Source organism: Embiotoca jacksoni, unplaced genomic scaffold (genome assembly GCF_022577435.1).
Source record: "Embiotoca jacksoni isolate LCO1_2020_lvr unplaced genomic scaffold, fEmbJac1.0.p SCAF_2, whole genome shotgun sequence".
Lineage (NCBI taxonomy): Eukaryota > Metazoa > Chordata > Actinopteri > Embiotocidae > Embiotoca > Embiotoca jacksoni.
The window spans coordinates 4,726,898-4,749,907 of record NW_027185340.1 but is presented as its reverse complement, the minus strand read 5'-3'; the positions used below and the strand labels follow the sequence as shown (position 1 = coordinate 4,749,907).

General features: G+C 39.8%; 1 protein-coding gene across 1 annotated transcript in view; it reads right to left on the bottom strand.

Moving 5' to 3' along the window:
* The window catches only part of LOC138201025 (beta-galactoside alpha-2,6-sialyltransferase 2-like), a 40,638-nt gene that overhangs the window by 9,222 nt on the left and 8,406 nt on the right, over positions 1–23,010 (bottom strand). Inside the window, exons 2-5 of the mRNA XM_069154114.1 lie at positions 12,698–12,754; positions 11,545–12,613; positions 3,784–3,881; positions 1,399–1,500 (exon numbers count right to left, since the gene is read on the bottom strand). Of these exons, the coding sequence (XP_069010215.1) occupies positions 1,399–1,500; positions 3,784–3,881; positions 11,545–12,523 (1,179 nt within the window). The 5' untranslated portion in view covers positions 12,524–12,613; positions 12,698–12,754. The remainder of the gene's footprint in view (positions 1–1,398; positions 1,501–3,783; positions 3,882–11,544; positions 12,614–12,697; positions 12,755–23,010) is intronic.

The following is a 23,010-nucleotide window of genomic DNA, read 5'->3' as shown; positions in this document are numbered from 1 at the left end:
AAGTGCTCCAATGAATTTGAGCCCGGAACCTGTGTATAATCTTCACCTGCCACCATGTTATCCTTTCAACATAAAATAATTGAGCACCTACTTTGTGACTCCTTGACAGCTTTGCCGTACACTTACAATCATTTAAAACACTCTCTGTGATTGAAGACAGTACATGTGCATACAGTTACATCACAGTACGTCGGTTCAAACCCTAAGCACCGAGAGATGTAATCATTGTGCCAAGTCACTTATAGTAGATTCGAGAAAAAAATATCTAAAAAAAAATAAGCCTATAATTTACACGACTTATTGAAATGAGCATTTTCGCAAAATTGGACCATCTTACAATGGAAATAAAGGAGAACCTGAAACCACAATTCGCTGCTTTTCATAGAGGTTCACAGGAATTAAAGTTTTTTCAATGGACCCATAATAACCGACTTGAATGACTCTGATTGCTTTTAGTTGAACCACTAATTGATTGGCATATATAATATATTTATGATGTTAAATACACGTACGGTTCACCTTCCAGCCCAGCATTGCACTTGTACGGTAGATAAAACCCAATAACTACTGCGACTATCATTTACCTTTTTTAATTATTCTGCTGATACTTCTCAGTATGAATGCTAAATGCATACTTGAAGTATTTTTGTAGGAATAGTAACAAACGTATCAACCCTTTTTTGTCTGTTTAAATTAGCTTTTTCCACTAATATAATATAAGGGTTAATCTCTCTGTATTGTGTGATACTGTATTGTTGAAGGACTAAAGGTTGAAGCCTGATAAGTAGCTATGCTGTTCATTTGGAGGCACGTGTATTTCTTACAACCTTGTACAAAGGAAGCAGTGAGGGACATTTAAGGACATTTAAAAATGTTCAATAATTGGCCAAATTATTTAAATCACTACGAGAGCAGGCCTTCTGCAGCATGAAAATCAATTTTAATTGCAAACCTGTTGGCAGAAGTCGGGGATCTTATCGATTGTGGTAACAGACTGCTTCCTGAATGAAAATGATTAGGAAGCGTGGTACAGAAGAGAAGAGGAGGGTGGGAAAAGGATGGGAAAGGGATTCACAATACAAAGAGGCTTTGGAAACATGTGCAAACATGAATCTCATCCTTTTTCAAAGGCAGACGTAAGTCAGATGAAGGGGGCAGGGATAGATGAGAGCATGCAGTAGATGTGAAAGAGAAAGAAATGAAGAGGGGAGGAGATTCAGCTACAGATGTGCTGTTTTGCTTGCGTGGCCACTACATTCGCATGTGCTGCTTTAGCTGTATACACGTTTTGCAAGGATTTTCTGTCCATGCGTCATCACCTTGGAGAGAAAATAAACACATCTTTCTGTTGAAGCTGCTGAAGCGAAAGCAGCTCCTCCCAGCCCCCTGCAGGCGTACCTTTTGTAAGTTGACAGTGTAAGGTGCAGGGTCCCAGGCCACCAGAGTCACATTCTTGTAGATAGAGCTCGTATTAAATCGATGCCTGGGATTCGCCAAAATCTGTGGAGGGAAATGAGAGGCATCGATCTATATCTGAAATTTTAATATCAAGCAAAAGGGAGTGCTGCAGTTATTTTGACAGACTGAAAAAACAAAATTGGGATCTGCTGAGAGCAAATAGTTCAATATGTTGAAAAGTTCTTATTTGTGAGTTAAACTTGTAGATCCCCTGCAACGCCTGTCCGGTAAACAAGGTTACAGCCAACAAATAAGTTTACAGCTCAGTTCGGAGCAAAGCTGAGAGACATTACCGGTCCGGCACAGTGACTGCAGTCGAGTCATCACCGTGATGAAGCTGAAACTTGTGAAACTTACTACTTTTGGCAAAGAAATAGCCCATAACCACCAATTACTCTAAAGCTTAAACAAGCGAGATACAAAACATAGAGCTGCTGTTGTGCCTTATTGTGAAAATTAAGATTTCCATTGCTTTTTTGGATAATAAAGGATGCTCTATAAAATATATAAATACTGTAAAAGTGTTAAAATGCTGAGTCCACAGAGCAAAACACAAAGCCGGTATTGACCAATCTGAACGAGCCATTTGGACTTCTCAGTTTGTGAAGTCACAAACTAATGCTCATGTCAATGTAAGCATTCAGCACAACCCACTGTCCAACCTTTATATGTGGAAGAACACAAAGAGGTCATCCCGCTGCGGTAGACTTATTGTGCATCACTCAGAAAGGAGGGGGTGGTGATATCAATGCTTCTTAAAGACACAGACACAAAACAGCCTGGTCTTGGAGGAGAGCGAGCTCCAGAGAGAAGCTTTAGAGAGATGTAAAACTATATTGAAAACATTTCTGATACTTAAAACTACAAAAAATATCTTCTAATAGATATCAAGGTTGGAAAAAAAAAATGCCATAAAAGTGTAAAAGTCCTGTCAACAAGAAAGAGACAAAGTATATTTCTAGGCATGTCAAACTATTTCTACATCAAAGCTTTGGTTTCTCTCTAAACAAAATCTGCACAAACACGAAGTGAAATCTCTTACAATTGGAAGTGCGTATAAAACTAATTTAACAAGTACTAAATTCCCAGGATAAGACCACATTTCCCACAAATCCCTTTTATAGGAAATGTGGTTTTGAGGTTTTTGTGAGTTTTCAGTTTTTCCAGTCAACCAGCATGTAGTTGATTTTGGGGATGAGAGTAGAGGTTGAAGAGCTTTGCTGATTGGAAATGACAGCTTATTTTTGGTAAGCCATTTTGTTCATAAATCGATACCCGCTGTGCACAGTGACTAGTTTTAAACTCTGTGTGCAGTTTGATGCTGGAAAATTAGTGTGAACCAAAACTGTAAAGCTGCGGACCAGAAAAATCAAAGACGCTAAAATGCTGCGTACAGCAAATGCAGAGCCGAATTGATTTATCACTACAAGCTACATTTCACATTACAAATATATACTTCATTCGTTAATAATATGAAAGAATTGATTATTAATTAACAGGGGGATTGTTCAGTTTGGAGGCTCTTTCGTGGTTTCATTGTTGGTACAACAGGACATTTTTCACTGTCTTGGACTTTAAATGCAACCAGACACTTTCAGTATTGATTGATAATGAAGTATTGATTTTAGTTATTGAACTATAAGGTTAGAAAATGCATCATAACAATCATGAACTATACTCAGGCACAAGCATAAATATATTATACTACATATGTATACAGTAATCAAATATGAGTTAAATTATAGAATCACTGATGGGTGAATATTTCTATTGATAATTTGTGGTTGAGCTGAAAGCTCTAAAAATAACCGAATCACAAAATGCAGTAATTTATATTTTCATCATGTACATGTGTTTCAGTGAGTGATGGAAAAAAAGATTTGTCTCTTCCTCTTGTTTGCATTGTGGCTCCGGAAAGTCTCTTTGTCAAGCAGGCTCCGAAAAGTTTCTTCTGTTTTCTCTCTTATTTGCAAGTGATTCCTTTTTGTTTTACTTTCCGCATCTAATTGATGACTCCCTTATCTTGTGACCTACAACCAACTCAGTGTTACCATACGAAAGCAGATACAAAGGGAATGGGGGTGACTGTCAACTGTTTGTCACACTGTATAAAAGCTGCCCTACGGAGGAGTGATGTAGAGCACCGCTGGGGGAGCACTGCTCGACAGCTCTCTTTGAGGGTGCATGTATTTGCTCCTTCTTGCAAGAATAAATGTCCGATATGTTTGATTTTGAACCAAGCCTCTGAGTAATTTTTCCAACAGTGAGTCTGCGATATATTCTACCAATCATTTCATTATTATGCAAGGCCAGACTCTCACTCACCTGTGAGTTGATGATGCGGATAGTAGTATGGTTCCCCACGTCTCTCTCGTATCCCTCCGTAGGTGCAGCATTGAACCGTAAAACTGCATCATGAGTGTCTGAAAGGCAAACCGGGAACCAATCACGTCTTGAAGCAGGCAATGAATTGACCTTGAGTTGCACATGTTGGAAAATATGCCGGAAAATAGGAAGAGTAAGAACGGATCAGGTTGGGTTTTTTTTTTTTATATTACCCTGTAAGATAGAGGAGCTTTGGTATAATAATAAAAAAAAAAATTGTTTCTGTCATAATTCACTTTACTGGAACAAAAAATACATTTAACAGAACATGAATCAGGCAAAATACTGTATGTTTGGTATTTGAAATGTTTTCAGACAAACTTCAGAATCCAAAATAACTCAACATCTATTCTGAATATTTGCAGATCATGTTTCAAAGTAGTCGGAGTGTGTAAAGGTGTTGATGTCGTCGCCACTGTTGTTTAGATGCAACTTCAAACACACAACCACATAAAATGTTATAAATAGTCAGATCGATGGCCAAGCGAGGTCAAAATGACAACGCGTAGACTGCAAGGATGCAAATTACATTGATTGTTACTGATGATGTCTGCCAGGCTCACATGCTTAACCAAGTGCTCTGCAGTGGTTGGCTCAGGGAACTGATGACCCACCACTAACATAAAGTGCTTTATTTGGAAAATATTACTGGACTATTCATTCAGAAAATCTGTATTTGAAGTCCACTTTTATTTTTATTTTATTTTATTTTTTTAATTTTTTGGGAGGGGGGGGGAGTGTTCATGTGTCCTTCACAGTCCACGCCAGCATAAAATCCTCAGCTTGATGGATGGTTGTAGTAATAATTACAAATTAACTTCACGTCAGCTTATCGATCCATCAGTTCCAGTCATCCTCCTCCTGCACCGAACTAACACCAGAATGGATGATCCTTCAGCTGTTGATCTGATACTCCTTCATCACTGCCACGAGTCGCACTCACAACATCCGACATTCACGACAGACCTACCTACTGCAAACACCTGAGCTCAGCCATCTGTCCTCCTGCTTCAATATAATATTGTAAAAATGTATTTTTCCCTACAGAGATCAAGCAGAACAATGGATTGTCAAGAAGGGATCTTAAAACAGAGAACATTCTTTGTCTACATTCAGAGACAATGCCAAACAATTGGAGTTTTACACGATCTTCAGAAGAAAGAATACTTTCTGAAAAATAAAATAAAATGTGTACGTGTTATGTTTTTTGGGTCTATATTTATATATGGCTTCCTTTTAATTTGTTTAATGTATTTTTCTTTGTTGACATTTGTTCTGATTACTATTGATTGTCTGGTTTTAAAGTATATTTGTTAGTGCTAATTAACAGCCTACCATTGTTTTCATTTAAACCTTTAGCTAACGTATGTATTGTCTACTCATTCCTGCTAGTGTAAATGCTGGTATAATAATCTTCATGTGGGGAAGCCCACTCAGTCTTTGCTTGACTAACATCAGGATGGCAGTTTCAGTGTCAGTGAAATTTCTGTGAATACTTTTTTTCCTGCAGCCAGTGATTTTCAATCTACTCTGACTGTGACCCCTTAAAATGAAGTAGTGCCTCTCATGTCGCCAACGTTACAGGCTGCAGAGCAGTTTCATCAAAAATGTACTTTTTTTTTTTCCTGCTGACAGGAAGAGGACGGGTTTAAAACGGTAAAATACTTCATGTAAAGAAATTCCTAAAAATGTTCTCTGATACGAGAAGTGAAAAGTAAAACTCTTTGATAATGTCACATGTGACTGGGAAGAACCTGGTGACCTGTACAGGTGTGTGCATCTAAAGGATAAGCGGGTATTGCCAACGCTAACGGTACGAACAATTATTGTGCAGCTCCCGGTTTGATAACTGATCCAAATTTATTTCATTTCAATGTCTTACAGTGCAGGAGGTTCAAACATCTAACATGTAATATAATAAAGACTTCTACTTTTAAAGAACAAAACTATTCTAGTTAAGGACAGATTGAAAAACTGATTTTTACAGAAAAGGTGAATGGGAGGAATTTAACTTTGCCAAAGTGTTAAAGAAAACCTGGATGACTTTTGGTAAGCAGCATTAAATGGCAAAATCATCTTCCAATATACTAAATGACCATCAAGCATATCATTAATTAGGCTGTTTGATCAAAAGTTCAGCTGATCTCAAGCGAAGCATCCATAGCATTTTTCAGGTGACTTTTTACATATTGCATTACAGCATATTCTGATTTTTAAAAGCTCAAAGCTGGTAATCATAATAGCTGCAAGAAAACTTTTTTTTAAAGTTCAGGCTTACAGGAAGTTTTATGCCATCAGCAGCATTTTCTCAATGACAGAAGTGCCATAAAGTATGTGAAGCTTATGACATATATGGTGATTAACCTTCAGTATTACAGCAGTTATTCATTCTGTCAGAGAGCGTCTTCACTTTATCAAAATTAATGCAGACGTGTCCATTTATCATTGTCTAGTAGATTAAACATGAGCCCACTGCTGCTCGGTTGATGGAGTTTGTTTGACATACAGTATGTTCCCCCTGTCACATTATATAAAAACATAATGTCGATGTGTGTTGATTGTTACACCTCATGTACAGCTGACATAAATGATAACAGACTTTCAAATTAAAATGACCGACCTATCTCTGCTTCTGCATTTCAGATTATTTCCTTTGAGGTTTGGTGTCTTTTTACATTAGTTGTTTTTAAATTGTGAATGTCAGCTTCAATGTCTGGCAAATAAACCCCACAGACAAAAGTTATTTTGTTAGGTGCCAAAGCGGTGTGTACCTTTACAACCCTATTCTGATGCACTAACCTGGTATCAAAAATGAATGCATTAATGTAACAAACAGTTTTTCTTCTTTGCTTACCATCTCCCTTTGACTGACTTCGTGTTAGGTTATACATTTTAAATGGTTTCCAATTTTTCAAAGATGTACCAAATGGCTTTGTTCCAGTTACATCAGCAACCTGCTGCGCCCGAGTTTTCTCAAATATCTGCAGACACCATTTTCACTGTTATTAAATATTGGACAGACGGCTATCATCACAAATCTGTTCCAAATATATGGGCTAGGTGCTACTAAGTCAGCCATTATCTAAAACATATATGACCGTTGGAAAGTATCAGTGACAGGCGTACTGGACCTTTGTTGTCATGGTAACAACAATAAACACGTGGTTAACGTTGTGACGGTCGCAGATTGATTAGGTTTAGGAAAATAAGTTACATACATTATATAACTTAACTTGCGTGCTGAACGTGACTTAAAATAAGTCAGCATTAACTTTTGTTCTCAGGACTTTCACCCAGGTTATTGCTGTTGGTGTCACATCTGACTTTAATCCATCCAAATACCCATCAACCTCTGCACCATGTAGACTTTCTCACTCTACAATACATATCCTGACTTCCTCCTTTTGCAGATATTATAACTACTATGGCCACTAGAGGTCGCAATAAACGTAAACTTCTGGCCAAGTGCGTGCTGTTCGCCCAGTCTGAACATAATGACATAAATGGGTGATAATAGACTCCTGAACCTACTGGTAGGTTTATTAGGGCCAGGCAGCCAATACATTTGGGACAGATAAGATCCCTGCTGGGGATCATTTCAAGGTGCTTATTGGACTCAGACCTGTCTTTGTATTTCACATTTACTTTATAAAATGTTGTTACTTTACCTGAAAGCACGTTATTGTTTTATATTTATTGGTTTTACAGTTCTCTTTGCCATTTTATCTTTTCTGTTTGAGTTATTCAGTTTTCTCAATAGTGACTATTGATTGTGTGTATTCCCCGTCGGGCACTTTGTGAAGAAAAGTTCTCTGGAAACAGAAGTTCTTGTTACAACTAAAAAGATAAGAGCCGAAAAGCTTAGCTGTCTAATTATTAGACAGTTAACAGAAAATGTAAACAATTATTATTGTTAATTATTCAAATAATGTATCGCATGAACATGCCAAATATTTGCTTGTTTTCTGGTTTACATTCAATTAAATAACTTTCAAAACTATGTATTGGACAAAAACAAGCAATTTAGAAGTTTTTTTCAGTTTGTTTTTGATGGTATATTTACTGTACCTGGTAATCAATCAGTAAAAATAAATCAGACTCACACTGTATACATTATACTTTTTATTTCAGCATTTATTTTCTAATTTAACATAAAATTAGGCCGTTTGATTCGTGTTTGATTCTCATGTGTTTATTGTAAAAATACTAAAAGCAGCTAGGGAAACAGAAAGCCACAAAATAAGAAAAAAAACAAAAAAAGCATTTAAGTTTGGCACAGTGAGCCCAGTGAAACTTGCTGCAGTCTTTGTCATTTTCTGATTTTGCATTTTAGTGTTGTGTTTAATACTACTACCAGAGGGCACTAAGGGCACTAATTCAGAGTAAGTCCAAGTTGCAAACGTCTTATTTTCTTTGTAGAAAATATAAAATCATGAGCCAAAATCAATAATAAAAAGGAACAAAAGTCAGAGGCTTTACCAACACAGACGGAGGGATCCTACTTAATGCCTTCCAGACAGTAAAATCTAAACCAGGTCTAGAGTTAAATCTCAGCTCTACCTTCAACTATGATTTCAAATGATTACGGAGTTACAAAACCTCTCACACAGTCCCAGAAATAATAAATATTACAAGCTTTCCGAGAGAATATTTGCTGCAGGGTTTTTTTTATCCCACTGAATTTAATGAAAAATGCAATAACTCCATGTGTTCACGTTTGGCATTTTCATCCCTTGCTGTACTGCTGTTCCCTATGTTCTCCACATGATGGCAGCCACACATCACCACACTATAAACTGAACCCAGTCCTGAATTACAAAGCTCTCAGAAACACAACAATCTAAATGTCAGCCAACCTGCAAGTGACAGAGAAAAAGGGGGTGTGATTCTCACATTCATTTTCAGGCATAATGAATATCAGTCACCATTCACAGCTGCATAATGCAGGTTTTGATACAGCGCAGCCCTTTGGGAAGGACAGCAGGGTGAGAACAAGTGGACAGAGAGAGATCAATGTCCTTTGATTTCCTGTTGAAGTTAAGCCCATGAATTAATGGAACAAAGTCGAGCCTTTCCAACACTGCGAGGCTGTTCAATAATTAATCGGCTTCATAACATTTGTCTCATTCATCAAGTCCCATCAAGAAAAATGTTTTTTGAAGAACTGAGGGAACTGGGATGATGACACACTGAACCAATACCCTGCTGCTGCCTGATATTACAGACCTCAGAGAAGAGACACGAATAACATCACCTTTTTACCTCAAGACTCTTACGCTCTCACATTAAATTCATATCCTGCTTAGAAGAGCTTCGAACAAGGTGTGTGTGTTTCTAGCTGGAAAACGTATAACCAAAGCATAACACTGCAAAGGGATTCACTCCTTTGTTTATGAGCACATTATTGGCCAGAAACCAAGAACAAACATGGGGGATGATGATACATCAACAAAGATTTAGAAACACCTGCTGAGTTGAAATCTGAGATCTGGTGCCTGATACTGAAGACTGCCTGTTTTTTCTTTGCTACTCAGTCAAATGTTCTTTGTTATTCGGCACTAAAAATACCCCAAACATCCTAATATTATTCATTAAGCCAAAGAAAACATGCACACGCACACACACACACACACACACACACACACACACACACACACACACACACACACACACACACAGACACTTAAATATATATTTCATCTGTGTTTCTCTACATTCGCAGCAAACCTGTTAGCACCTCCAGCTAATTTCACAACAAAGGGCCTTTCTTGTAGCCGTGAGTGGAGGCATCAGTGCTGAAAGACTGCAGCACTGACGTTTCACTGATACAGCAGCACAAGTTAATTCCACCGGGACCACAGGGTCAAGCGCAGATGTAGGTTCGCATTACCTGCCTGCATCTGTTTTTCTCAGAGTTGTTAAGCCTGCTTCTCTTTCTGGGACAATGTAACCCAGGGCAGCCAGAGTCTCTATAACCCTGTCAGTATGCAGTGGAGATATGTTGAGGAAATGTAGGAAAACAGTGCTTCAAAGATAGAGACCTCTTTATTAATTCTAGTGCTTGCTTTGAGAAACTGAGAAATGCAACGAAGCTGTACATGATGTGAAGACGCCTGATTGGTTACCAGAGGGTGTTCTGTTTTTTTCTAGTGAGCCATCTGTCACTGAGTTCACACTCTCCCCACTTATCAAAGAGCTGCCAAAAGTCTCTAAACCATGAGAACACACACTTAAATGCAAAAACATATAGCCTAGCAGGCCCACAATCAACCATGCGCACAATCTGCTTGACAAGTTAATCTGCAAGAGCCACACAAAACCCAAGCAAATGCCAGTCAGGGCAGGTGCAAATGGAGATTTGTTGACCTTCAAAATTTAACATCTGAATAAGCTACTGTGCTTAAAGCATAAAAGGTGATTTTTTTAAAAAAAATGTATTTAAGGATGTACGAAAATATCAGCAAACGATAAAGGAATTTAAAATAAAATATTGGCATTGACCCAAAATGAACATTTCTGCTGATATTTAATCACAGTAAAATATGTGTTTCAGCCATTAAGGCCTTCATCAGGGCAGATGCAATATAGCTGCCTTTGTTTCTTATATCTGTTGGTCAGTAGTCTCATGATCAGTATGGATCAACTATCGGTTGCCTGATTCCTGGGAGCAGGTAAAATCACATGATGGGAAAACAGTTTCATAATACATACAGATACACAATATCAGGACATCAAGTCTTATCGTCTCTTAATAATAAAAATGTTGCTTTAATTATCCCCGGGTGCTTCACAAAACGCTCAACACCGTCTCTAGCGCGAGGGGGCCAGCGTAGCCCGTCGTCAACCTGTTTTATACCTCAAGTGTTAAAGACGGTGAAATAATATGTCTGCTGTGTGTGAGTGTGCAAACAGTAAAGTTGCTCTTTGTAATAACTGTGTCAGAGAGATCATCCGAGCATGTTTAAGAAGAACGATTCTTACAGTTTTGATCCATAAAAATAATTATGACATGCTTTGCAAAACTAGCTTCTCTCATTTTGTACAGTGAATATGTTACAAGTTGATAAGTATTGTATGTTATGTCTACATCTGCTAGTGGGACATCACCACGACAGGAGAGACTTGCTGTTATCAAACAAAGGCTTTGGCAACTATTTGTTAATTTATGGTAGTCCAACTTGTTCTCTGTTAGCAGCGCTTTGAAACGTAACAAGATTTAGTGAAGAAGACATTAGTAGGGTTTGGCCCATAACAAAGGAGCTCGGAGACTAATGCTCAGACTTGCATGAAATTTAGTGTAAATTTTTTTCATCTCCAGAGCTTAACTCCACTTGAGCTGTCCGTTAAGTGTCAGCGATAAGCCAATGGTCAATTATACATGAGAAAAATCTAACTGTTAGACTGCCATAAAAAACTAGTCAGAAAAAATAGAATCTACGGAAACTTTTTCACTTGTTTTGGACACCCTAAGCTTTTCACTCACACCACCCAGAGATCTGTGTTCACATCTCATCTATACCTCATAATTTAACAGAAAGATTGTCATAAAATGTGATAAAACATTCATACATCCAGGACATTCAGAAAAATGGTGTTTGAAGCTCTATGGCTGGTTTATTATGGTCGAACGTTGCAAATGCTATCAAGGTTTTGCACCCTTTCAATTACTGTCTAGTGTTATTCTTTGTTTTCACTACTCACCGATCTCTTTGCCCAGTCCTGAGCGCAGGATGGCGCCGGCGGAGGTGACCACTGCACAGGTCTTGAAGCTGCTCTGGTCCTGCTTTCGGTACAGCTGCTCCAGAGGGAGGGACGGCACAAGACGTGCCCAGCCGAGAGAGGAGAAGGGCTGCTCTGACCCGTCCACTGTCCTTAGCTGGGCGTGTGCTTTCATTTGACACAGCAGCTCCTTGGCACTCTGGGTGGCCCTGCGGTGCCCCTTGTAGGAAACATGGTGTTTGTTGGCACTCACGTAGTCCTTCATGGCGCGCTGCAGCCGCGGACTCAGCATGCCGGCGGACACTCGTCCCCTCCACAGCCGCTGCACCACGGAGGCAGACTTGGAGAAATAGTATTCCTCCAGATCAGAGGAGTCACCGTCGACCCTCCTCTCTGCAGTAGTCCTCATTCTGTTTCCTAGTTCATCATCTTCCCTCTCATCATCCTCTTCTTCCCCACCACCGTGGTAATGAGTGGTGCTGACCCGGTTCTGAGATGCTCTCTCACGACTCAGGACTGCAGGGTCTGAGTGAGAACCCACATTCTCTGTTCCAAAGGAGGACCAGGAAGCCAGGCTCTGTGGGTCCAGGTAGTCCTGGCGGCTTGCTTCCTGGCTACCATAGATAGCGTAGGGAGCACTGTTTGGGCTGCGACTCACCTCTAGGCTGGTCTCAGGGTTGGTAGAGCTGGCGGAAGGCTCCGGCTTGTCTCTGGGATACGTTGTAGTTAAAGGCAAAGGCAGTTCAGGTCGGGAGCCCAGGATGGCGTGCTGTTGATGGTAGGCCTGTATGGAGGCCAGGCGACGAGTGTCAGGGTGCTGGGAGAGTAAAGAGCCGGCAGAGGTCAGGGGCTCATCCACACGAGCGTCTAAGAAGTAAGAGAGGAGGGCAAGAAAGAGGAGAACCCAGGCCAGCATTCCCACCAGCACCAGCCTCCGCCACTGCCTCATACTGGACTTCATTACCTCTCACTCACATACACGCCTGTTCAGCCGGCCCACCAACAACAAAGCCCCACAGCCAGGACTTAACCTGGAGGTCAGCTGGAGGGCCTGTAAAAAGAAAGCTCAGAGTTAAAGTGCTGGGGGGATGGATACAAAATATGTATTATTGCATCTGAGGTTTGAAACACTCACCTGAACAGATGGTTTTATTTCTTCCTGCCCATGTGTCCGCCAGGATATAACAGGAACCTGAGAAAAGCAGTGGTACTAATTAGAGGAGTCAACACGAAAACACCTTCTGCAAGGGAGCGCTTAGCTGCTTTCCACATGAGAAACATAAGATGTTCAAGGCCAGAACCTTTTTTTGTTTTTAAATGGTAAATGGTCTGCAAACAAATTCACAGCTTCCACCATGTATCATTCAGGCACAACTGCAGAACTAAAGACTGACGCACATCAGCTGTGTTTAAATGTTGCATTGGACAAGGAAGATCAGATACACTTTGAGTCATCAAATACCTAAACAAAAACCTTCCAGAGTCTCATCTGGAAATTGGTTATGGTTCATCCTAAAGCTTAATTGAACTTCAGCTTGATGCAGACTGTGTTGGGTGAAAGGCGTGTTTGACTAACTTCAGTCCAGCCTCAGGGAGATTATTTTCCGTACACATCAGAGCTTGATGGTGACTGATAAGGTGGTTTGTTTCCACTTTTCCCAACATGTTCACAACTTTGGATAACAGCTGAAAAGAAATTGCTGATTAATTAGTATTACTTTCCTTAACCACTCCTCCTTAACAGTTCTGCATAAAGTCTTGATCTACAAGACATTATAATGCATTTCTTGGCAGCTACAAAGGACATTTTAAATATCTATAACTTTAATTAAAACTTCCCCTTTGAAGACATAGAGATATATTTTATATTTTTACCAATTTGATTCCTTATTTTCGGTGAAAAATGTCCATTATTATTATTATTATCATTATTGTTATTTCCCAGTGACTATGTAACATCTTCAAATAACACGATTAGTCAGGAACCAGAAAACTGAAAAAAGCAGCAAATTGTTGCATTTTTAAAACTATGACTTTTCCCCCAAAAAACATAATCAAATGATTGTTTATATATTATATTATTATACCATACTATTATTCTATAAGGGAGACTCTTTATTTTTATGTGCTTTCTCCAGTAAAAATGCTGCAGGAAACTAAATTACTTTTGCGATAATCAAACCAAAATTGGTCTTGGAATTGCTCACTGGTCTAAAACAGACATAAATTGTCTCGATAACAGAATAAACAGCTGCTGCTTTTTTTTTTCTTCTGTTTTTATAGTTGGATATTACGACTGGAACCGCCACTGTTCCTGCACCTCACTGAAATGCACCCCGCTTGCTACATTGCATCAAAAACCTGGACTCATCCCTGCATGCGCTTCAACATGACACTTTTGTTTATTTCATTGCTGAGCTAAAAAAAAACACAATAATTACAAGATAGCAGTCTCATTATCAGCCTGGCTTATTTTTGTGGCAGCTTTGATAATACTCTGGTGTACAAAACCTTCGGCTCACTGATGGATTACAGAGTGAAATACACTGCAATGAAGGTGAATAAATGAGGCATTAAATTGCCTCACATCAGAGGAATACAATCCTCTCAGCCACACATAATTATGAGTTTTGGTCTCTTAATGTGGGAGCATTTCTCTTGAGTGAGACGGAGAGTGGCAGAATGAGGCAGGAAAAAAAAGTTCCTGAGTTTTAAGCCTCTTCTAGTCCTAATTACAGCTTCCCGTCTCTGTAGCCTCCGAGTCCTGCAGAGTGCAGCAGAAGTGATCTCAGGTGCCCCTGCGCTCCCCCTCTCTTGACAACCAGACTTCCAGGCCTCCCATCCAGGGGCCACACAGGAGGCCAAAGCTCATCCACTGACCCTGGTCAAGCAGGAGGAAAACAGCAGGGGGCAACTGGGCCAGAGGGAGAAGAGACGGTATGGGAGAAAAAAAAATACTGGATGGAAACTGATACAGACAGTCACACACATCTGCACAAACACAATCTGATCACTGAGTGAAAAGTTGGAGCGTGTTCTGTCTTGCGCCTTAAGGCCATGGTCAGCTGGGATAGGTGTCAGGCAGTAATCTGCTGTGTAGCAGTCCCGCCTTGTCTCCCAACTCTGAGGTCAAACGTTACTCAGTGGAAAATGTGCCATTTAACACCTGGAAATAACAACAGCCGGCCTGACGCACACAATAACAAAGACAACAACCAGGAGAGAACACACAGCTGCCCAGTGGCAATGGCATGTTATCAACAAGCAAATGTCATCTATATGAGCCGCTGGTCCACAGAACTCCACCGCGGATCGCGTGCGTTTCCTGAGGCATGTCGTGCAAGCGTATGTGTGCGTTTTCGGCCGTTTGCATCACCTGGTAGCAATCAGGATGTGCGCTTCAGTAACTGCGGTGAAACAACACAAGTGCGTGGCACAGATGGAAAGGCGGGGGTGGAGGACAGAACTAGTCTTTTGAGGGATACTCAGATAAAACAACAAAACGGGAAACATGGAAAAGAGACGTTGCCAGACAGCAAAGGGTGACTAAATGACTTGGCACGAGCCTGCCATCAACAAAAGGAGCATAATGGAATATAAAACATGGCTCCCATGAAGAATAAAACCGAAATTCAATGTGAAGAAATGATGTAGGAAGAGCAGCAGGTTTTGTAATGAGGAAGGGGAGAATAGTTCAATGTTTGTAACTAAAGAACACATGCAAATAACTGAAAATGTCTTCACTGATTTGACTGCACTTGTGCTGCACATAATTAAGGAACACCACCAAATGCAGAAATGCTGCAGGTAGCAAAGACTAAAGCGGAAATGAGTCTTTTAAGCAACTGTTCCCAGTTGACAGTGAAAAGTGAAAATCAACGGTCCAAAATCCATCGAGATAATCAGTTTACTGACAAAGAAAAGACACAAATTCTCACATTAGAGAGGCTGAAATTGACCTATGCTCAGCATTTTTTCAATGTCAGTGCTGGAAAATTGATCAGTTATCAAAGAGTAGACAATTGGCTCTGGGCTGAGAAATACTTCATCATACAACCCTCCCCACAAAAACCGGTGATTTTACTTTTTGTTTTTTGTACGGAATAAACAAATTACAAATACTGTAAATAGTTATTGGTAGTCAGATTTTATTACTTTTGCATGCTAGTTGTTTCCCCCCTTTTTAGTCTTTATGCTAAGCTAACAGCTGTAGCTTCTTATTTTTACCATGCAGCTGTCTTAGTACTATCGATCTTCTTTTCAAACTCTAAATAAGGAAGCTAATAATAATGCTGAACAAGCATGATGTATTTTTGAGTACATTTATAAAAATACTTTTTTTTTTTAATGATTTAATGATTCTGAAGTCAAACTTAGAAGGTTGTTTTTATCCACCTATAATAAAACAGCCTTCAGTTTAATGTGAATGTAATATCAGCAGTGTACAGAATATCAAAATGAAATGTTTCTGAGATTGAAAACAGTATTTTCGAACAGTGAAAATCAGAAGTGCCTGCACATATTTTGCATGAATAAACCGTGACAGTATTGCACTCTTAAGCACCTTTCAGGAAATGACAGAAAGGTCAGGGAGTTCAATTCATCTTTGTGGAAACTATTGCGGTCTGAGGTCCTGTCTGGGGGCATTTTCTCCTCAACGAAAGCCACTGAATCATTTAAGTATTACAATAAATAATTTCATGGCTGTGTAATCATCAGATGAAAGTTACACTCGTTAGGGCTGCTGTTGGCCATTACAGTTTATTGGCCTTGTTTTCTTTTTAAAGGGGATGTAGTTGGATTTTATGCAGGTTTTGGCAAATCAGAAAGCGAGTACAAACACTGGATGGATGGATGGATGGATGGATGGATGGATGTTTCTGCTTCTGCCGAATGTGTGTTGTAATTTGGCTGCGATGCCAGAGCAGCTATGCCAGGGCCGTTATGCAGGTGCCTCCAGTAGGCGTGCTGGTTTTTGTGTTGCTTTCCTTTTGTTGCCTGTGTATCTTTCGGAGTGATTTAATGCTTCTGCTGTTGTGTGTGCCAGGCTATATGTTGCCATGTCAGCTGCAAGGTGTGATGTGTGTTGATGGTGCCTGTACTTTCAATTGTATTATTTACAGCGGCTATTTGGCAAATATAGTAATAGTTGCCTAGTTTGGGCAAAATTAGCATTTCAAGGGCTGCTTGTCTTGGAACGAGGTTTTCACACCAGGGGATTAATGACTAAAACTGTCTGAAAGCACAAAGACAGACATTTGCATATGCATTCCTTTGGAGAGATTTATAAAGCTTCACACACGCATGGTTCTGTTTTATAAATCCCAACTATGGAGGAACTGGGCTCACATGTACAGGCCTCATTTCCATTTCTACTGTTGGCCTCCAATGGACATAGATACACTATGAATCACTTGTTGACAGACTGATACTTGTGCCTGCTCAACCATTCATTGGATGTGGAAGTGAAAAGAACGGGGGCGCAGTTTCACCAACACCATCAGAACAGCATCAATATGCACGACCATTGGCCCGCGGCAGTTTACAGTAGTTATACTACTAATTCATCACACAACTTTAAATATGAGCAAAATTATCTCAGTTTTCAGCATTTAACATGAGCAACATGGTCAATGATTCTATAGTGCTTATACTGAAACAGAAAGAATGTTGTAAAGCCTGCAAAAATAAAAACACAACTCGTGGTTGAACAAGTGAATAAATACCTGTTTATCCAGATTATTTTTTGTTTTATAGCTTACATAGTGGTTAAAATGAGGAGCCTAAATCATTCTTTGGTGGAGGATATTGATTTGATAATAACACAAGAAAAAGACAAAGAATGCAAATGCAGGCTAATTTGGAGCAGAACAGAGAAGAAACCACAATGGGTCAATGAGGTAAAAATACGCCATCTGTGAGCATGAAGCCATAAATGTAAAGCATGTATTTGCATGCTATTTGTCTTGTGCATTATCATTTCATTCAGCAACGTAAAATAAGTAGCGTACAGGAAATAACAGTGGCACCAAACCACCTTCACGTCAGTAAGTGTAGGTGGAAATGTTGTGTTTATTTTCAATTTAATGCTTTTCTGATCTAAATGTTTATCCTTTAAGACACTCAATTAGCAAGTAATTAAATAATCTTACATACCCCTGTCAATTTCTCTGTCAGCATACGTAACAACTACAGACAAAGGTAAATTTATTTCAACATTTATTACTGGAAACAAAATTACTTTGCTACCTTATGAACATGCGATTAAAGTGAATATGTTATCTTTGAATACTGACATCTGGACTGATGTTCTTTCATTGAGAATGTGGTGACGTTTTACAGACTGTGTTCATACCTAAACCACCTCTAAACGTGATGGCTGATACAATCCCACTCTGATCGCAATGTGTTCTGCGTGTATTTACACCTTGGATTAACAATCTTTTTCCCCTTATCTCTTAAATGGGTATACTGTGCCATGTAAAGCTAGCGTGTTATAAGTCCACCACAACTACGCACTGCAGTTTCAGAGTGAAGCAATCAACAATCAGTGATCTTAAAGATAATAGCTAAATACGCGTGTCCCATCAGTTTTCACGAAGGTTTTCATAGTTTGATATTTGGTTCACCCAATTTTACAGCATAAATTAGTCTCTCTCTTAGTGTGTGGTGTTTGTTGTTGGTGGTGGTGTTGAATGGACAAATACTTCCCTGAGAATACAAAAATGCCGAATGTAAACATACATATATATACATACAATTCTTGCTCAAAATACCTATTTCTACATCATACCGACACTGAATCTCTATAGGGAAGCCAAACACCGCAAAACTTCTCCACAACAGAAATGAAAAAAACTGTAAAATATAGACAGTACATATATCTAAAGTTTTCTTTTTTTTTCCCCCCCAGTACAACCATGTTCCTTAAGACCCAGCAGACCCTGCTGCAGCCCACTGTAATATTCTCAGTGTACTGAACTCAAGCCACTATTTGACTGCCAGGTAAGTACAGGCCTTGAGGGAATACAGCCACACACCATCTCACAGAAAATCCACTTTACTACGCCCTGCTGAGGAACCGATGTGGAGGGGCCATGTTATGAATACTTTAATCACAGCCACCTTGAAAAATGTCTTATATAAAAGGTAATGGAGGTCTGTGTAAAGGCTGAGGCTTTGGCATGGGAAAGTAATGCCTATGTAAAATTCACAGAAAAATACAAAGTAAATGCTGAGGATGGCTCACAGGAACATATTCCTCATTCTTGCTTGTATTTAAGCAGGAGATAGATATGAATTCATGATGAGTGGGTAGAGTCTGAGTCTAATATAGATTAATCTGTGGTGTTTAATACAGGCATCGCAAGACAAAGAGGAAGCAATGAAAACAGTGTTGTAAAGAGACGAGTGAATGCCTGTGGAATTTACAACAACAGAAAAAGACATCACACGCTGGTTCTGCAACAGAACTCGATGTCCCTCTATTCTGCACACTGCATTGCAATAGAAGTGTGCACATTTTCTCAACTAAAACACAGACCAAAGGGCTTGTTCCTCATGAAATATTGAGCCCTCAGGAGTGGAGTTGGTCTCCATGTAAAAATAAATAAATTTTAAAATTTTAAAAAAGCTGTATTCCTTTAATATTCACCTAGCAGCAAGACAAACAGCACATATAAACTAATACACCAGGTTAAAAGAGGCAACACGACACAGTTTGCTTAGCATTCGTGGGACTAACAGATCCAAGAGTGAACTGTGTGGTCAGCAGAGACATTTTAGACTTCGGGATTCATTTGTGAACGTGTCTGAAATTCCAGTCCAAGTCTCTCAGGATTATGTGAACAGAACATGATATAAATGCAAATCCAGTGTGTGCTCCATATAGGGAAGGAAATAGATTTTCCAGGAAGGTATTACGTGAAGGAGGCTGCTAGAAAGAGGATGTAGTCTGAAACAGAAGTGGGTGCCGGGTGGGTGTATGGACCTTCACAACTGGGACCTGCAGTTATTTATGCACTTGAGCTTGAGTAGAGTTTTTCTGGGGGGTTAACACAAGTATGCTTTAAGGTGGATTTTTGCTCTGTCAGATGGTCCTTCCCCTACACTTTTCTAACAGCAGGTCGGTGGTGTCTGTCGATCATCATCTCTGACTTTACGACATTCACGCCCACTCGATGTTGTGATTGGCCAGCTCTAGGTGAGGTGAGAGCAGGCGAGCCATTGTACTCCTCTGTTGTGGCACTTTTGGTGTGTACCACCCAGTGCAACACTATCAACCCTCTATAACAGCTGGATTTCACTCCACCTAACAGTGTGCCTAGTGGGAACGACTTTAAAAACATTTGACTTCTAACATGGTCGGACAGCGAGTCTTAAGAGCCGGTTCTGAGAAACCAGAAACCGGCTCTTAAACTGAAGTGCTTGTTGGAGCATCTGACAGCGTCTAAACAGCGGCTCCCCCAACAATCTTCCAGAGCTTGGATCGGGACAGGGAGCGGCCACCGTTCACAAACTGCTGGAACGACCAGGCCGACTATCAAACTATTATCACGCTGTTTGGACGATCCATTAAAAATAAATGGCAGCCAGTCATAGCCATAGAGTTGCAGTTTGAATGCCTTGTTGAAGGGAAATCACAGAGGAACCAAGAAACTATGACGGAAGGCTTTTCATTCTGCCTTTGACTGTTCTAACAGGTATAAACACTTCAATCTTTACACTTAGTTAATTTCAGGCATACTAAACCCAAAGCTCCCTCTGCCATAGAGTACATTATGTTTAAGTAGCCTGAACTCAAATGTAAAGAAGTTGAGACACTGACAGCAAACCAATTCATTGTTTATTCACATAATTTAGCACAACGTTGAGGATCATATTATTTTTGTGCAATTCCTAACAAGCTAATCTGCATTTCAGAGCTCCCACTTCAATACCCTTCAGATTAGCAAAATCCAACTTTAACTTTTTCGGGATGGGGATTGAATAAATTATTATTCTAGTGGGAGGATGTATACCTGTTGTATGCACTGAAGAGATCGTAAATTAATCCCAAAGTGAGAAGAGAAGGTGCAAAGTTGTGAAGAAGCTCCCCGGTGTTAAATCACACCATGTGAACTGCTATGAGCCGGAGATCACACAGATGGAAATTAGCCATCTTCTAAACACCCTTCTAAAACAAGAAATAGTCACGTCATAAAACCAAATTTGATATATCCCCTGCACTTTTGGAGTTACATCTGAAAGGGGCAGTCAGATGCAGACATTAATTAATGTAATTTGATCCTATTAATCATTTTTCACAAGTAGTATTCCAGTTGCAATTGTCATTGAGCCAAATGCAGTTCACAGCTATTAATCTTGGAACCATTTCTGGAACCGCTGTTGTATGAACTGTTCCAACTTGGCCAGTACAATGCATAATATGAATTCACCGAACAAAATATTCGTTATCTTCTCATCCAATCCAGAGATGGAAACGTGTGGTTGCAGATCAAACAAAGAAAAAAACACGAGTCACTGCAAACGAGAACAAAGACGTCAGAAGTCACTTGAATTTGTGAACTCAAAGGAGAAAATTGAGCTCAAAGAAAGAGCATATGCACCGACTAAATGAATTCTCTTTCTACACTTTGTGAACCGACTGCTACACGTCCACCCTGCTTTAGCCTCAGGAAGCAACGAGGTTATTACCATGTGGTACAGCGGACTTCACCCTGTGTAATTATATCTGAGCTCTCCAAAGGGTCCACTGCACTTCATCACATCTGCAAACCTCAAAGGGCAGCTGTTAGGAGCAGCCAACAGACTAAAAGCTATATATACCCATATACATGAGCAAGTGAAAACTGGACACTTAAAAGCTAAAAAAAAAAAAATATATATCTATTTTTGTGCTGAAAAAAAAAGATCAGGAAGGAGGATCAAGATGATACGAGCATCTTTGTCTCCATACAGTATCTTCTCTAATGGATGGAAGAAATATGACTCTTTATTTAAGGGCAAAAGCTTAAATTTGCAGGGTTAAAACCTCCTTCCCTAATCCTGCCGCTGCCCCAACATGACATAATGAAAGGCATCCTCCTCCCTTCACTTCCACTTCCCCTGCTCACCTTCTCTCCTTCCCCCACATCTGCCTTCCTCTGTGACCTACATTCAGCCGTGATGCTGTGCATGCAGACATCGCCTCGCTAACGATGTCTATGTGTGTTTGCTCTAAAGTCATTCATTTTAACGTTATACTGTACCCACGCACAGAATAGGATTAATATTGCATCCACTGTTGCATCCCTGTGTGAGCAAAAATGCGTGGTTACTTTACTATCGCTACGCCTGCCAGTCTTTGTTTGGAAATGTGACTTAGTACCAGCAGCAGATCAACCAGCTCCTCACCACTGGCACCTGGCATGTGGAGCTGAGAATACACTGCAGGCGATACAGCTCATTCCTGCCATCCAACTGCCTGCCAATCACATCATACTGGAGCATGCAATCGCATGACTGCACGCATACAAATGCACAGCCGAGCCCAGATCAGCTTTGAAAACTCAAGTATAGCACACATGGCTACAAATACAATGAAACAGGGGTTTAAATTTCAGCCTCTTCTGGAGGCTAAAAGGAGACACCGCAGACCACTTAAAAAAGTAACGCATGCCTGGTGTGGCCTGCCTACAACTTGCAGGGACTTGCATGTAATGCATGTCAGCACAAGTGTTATGCTCCACTAGTGGGATGGGATGGCTTTCAACAGTGGAACTATAGAGACCTTATTCATCATAGAAGGTAAACTTAAGCAGTTTCCTCATATGACACAGATAAGACTGTAGTCATCACATTAATAGATGACAAGTCACAAAGCAGCACCACCTGCAGCACATCTGTTTGTGTGATCTAATGTCCCACGAAAAAAGTCTAAACTAGATCACAGCTGACAGAAAAAATAATACCTAGCAACAATTTTGATCATGGAGTTATCATTTGGGTCACTTTTGTATCAAATATACTTAAGACTGACTGGTTCTACACCCTGAAATGTACATATTTGCTGGTTTTCTTTGTCCTCTACGGCAGTGAACTGAAAGGTTTTGGGTTGTAAACCATATTTCAGACAAAGTGAGCAATCCAAATATGCCAACGGTGTTTGTGATTCACTGTGATTCAGTTTTGGCACAGTTTATAGACTGATTACCTCAGTCATTAAAAAAAAAAAAAAATGATCAAGAGTAATCAACACTGAATGACAGATTATAGCGCACAAGTTCATTTGTTGTCCATTAACGGATCACTATGTCCATAATTCGCCTAGTGAACTCTGAGTGCTCAGAGGGACTTTTTACAGTTAAAAATGAACTAAAACTACAATATGCGCAATGGGGACACACTTTAAATGCTGCAAATATCTTGGCATTTCTTGTAACTTTGGCTGATATAAAGTTTATATAC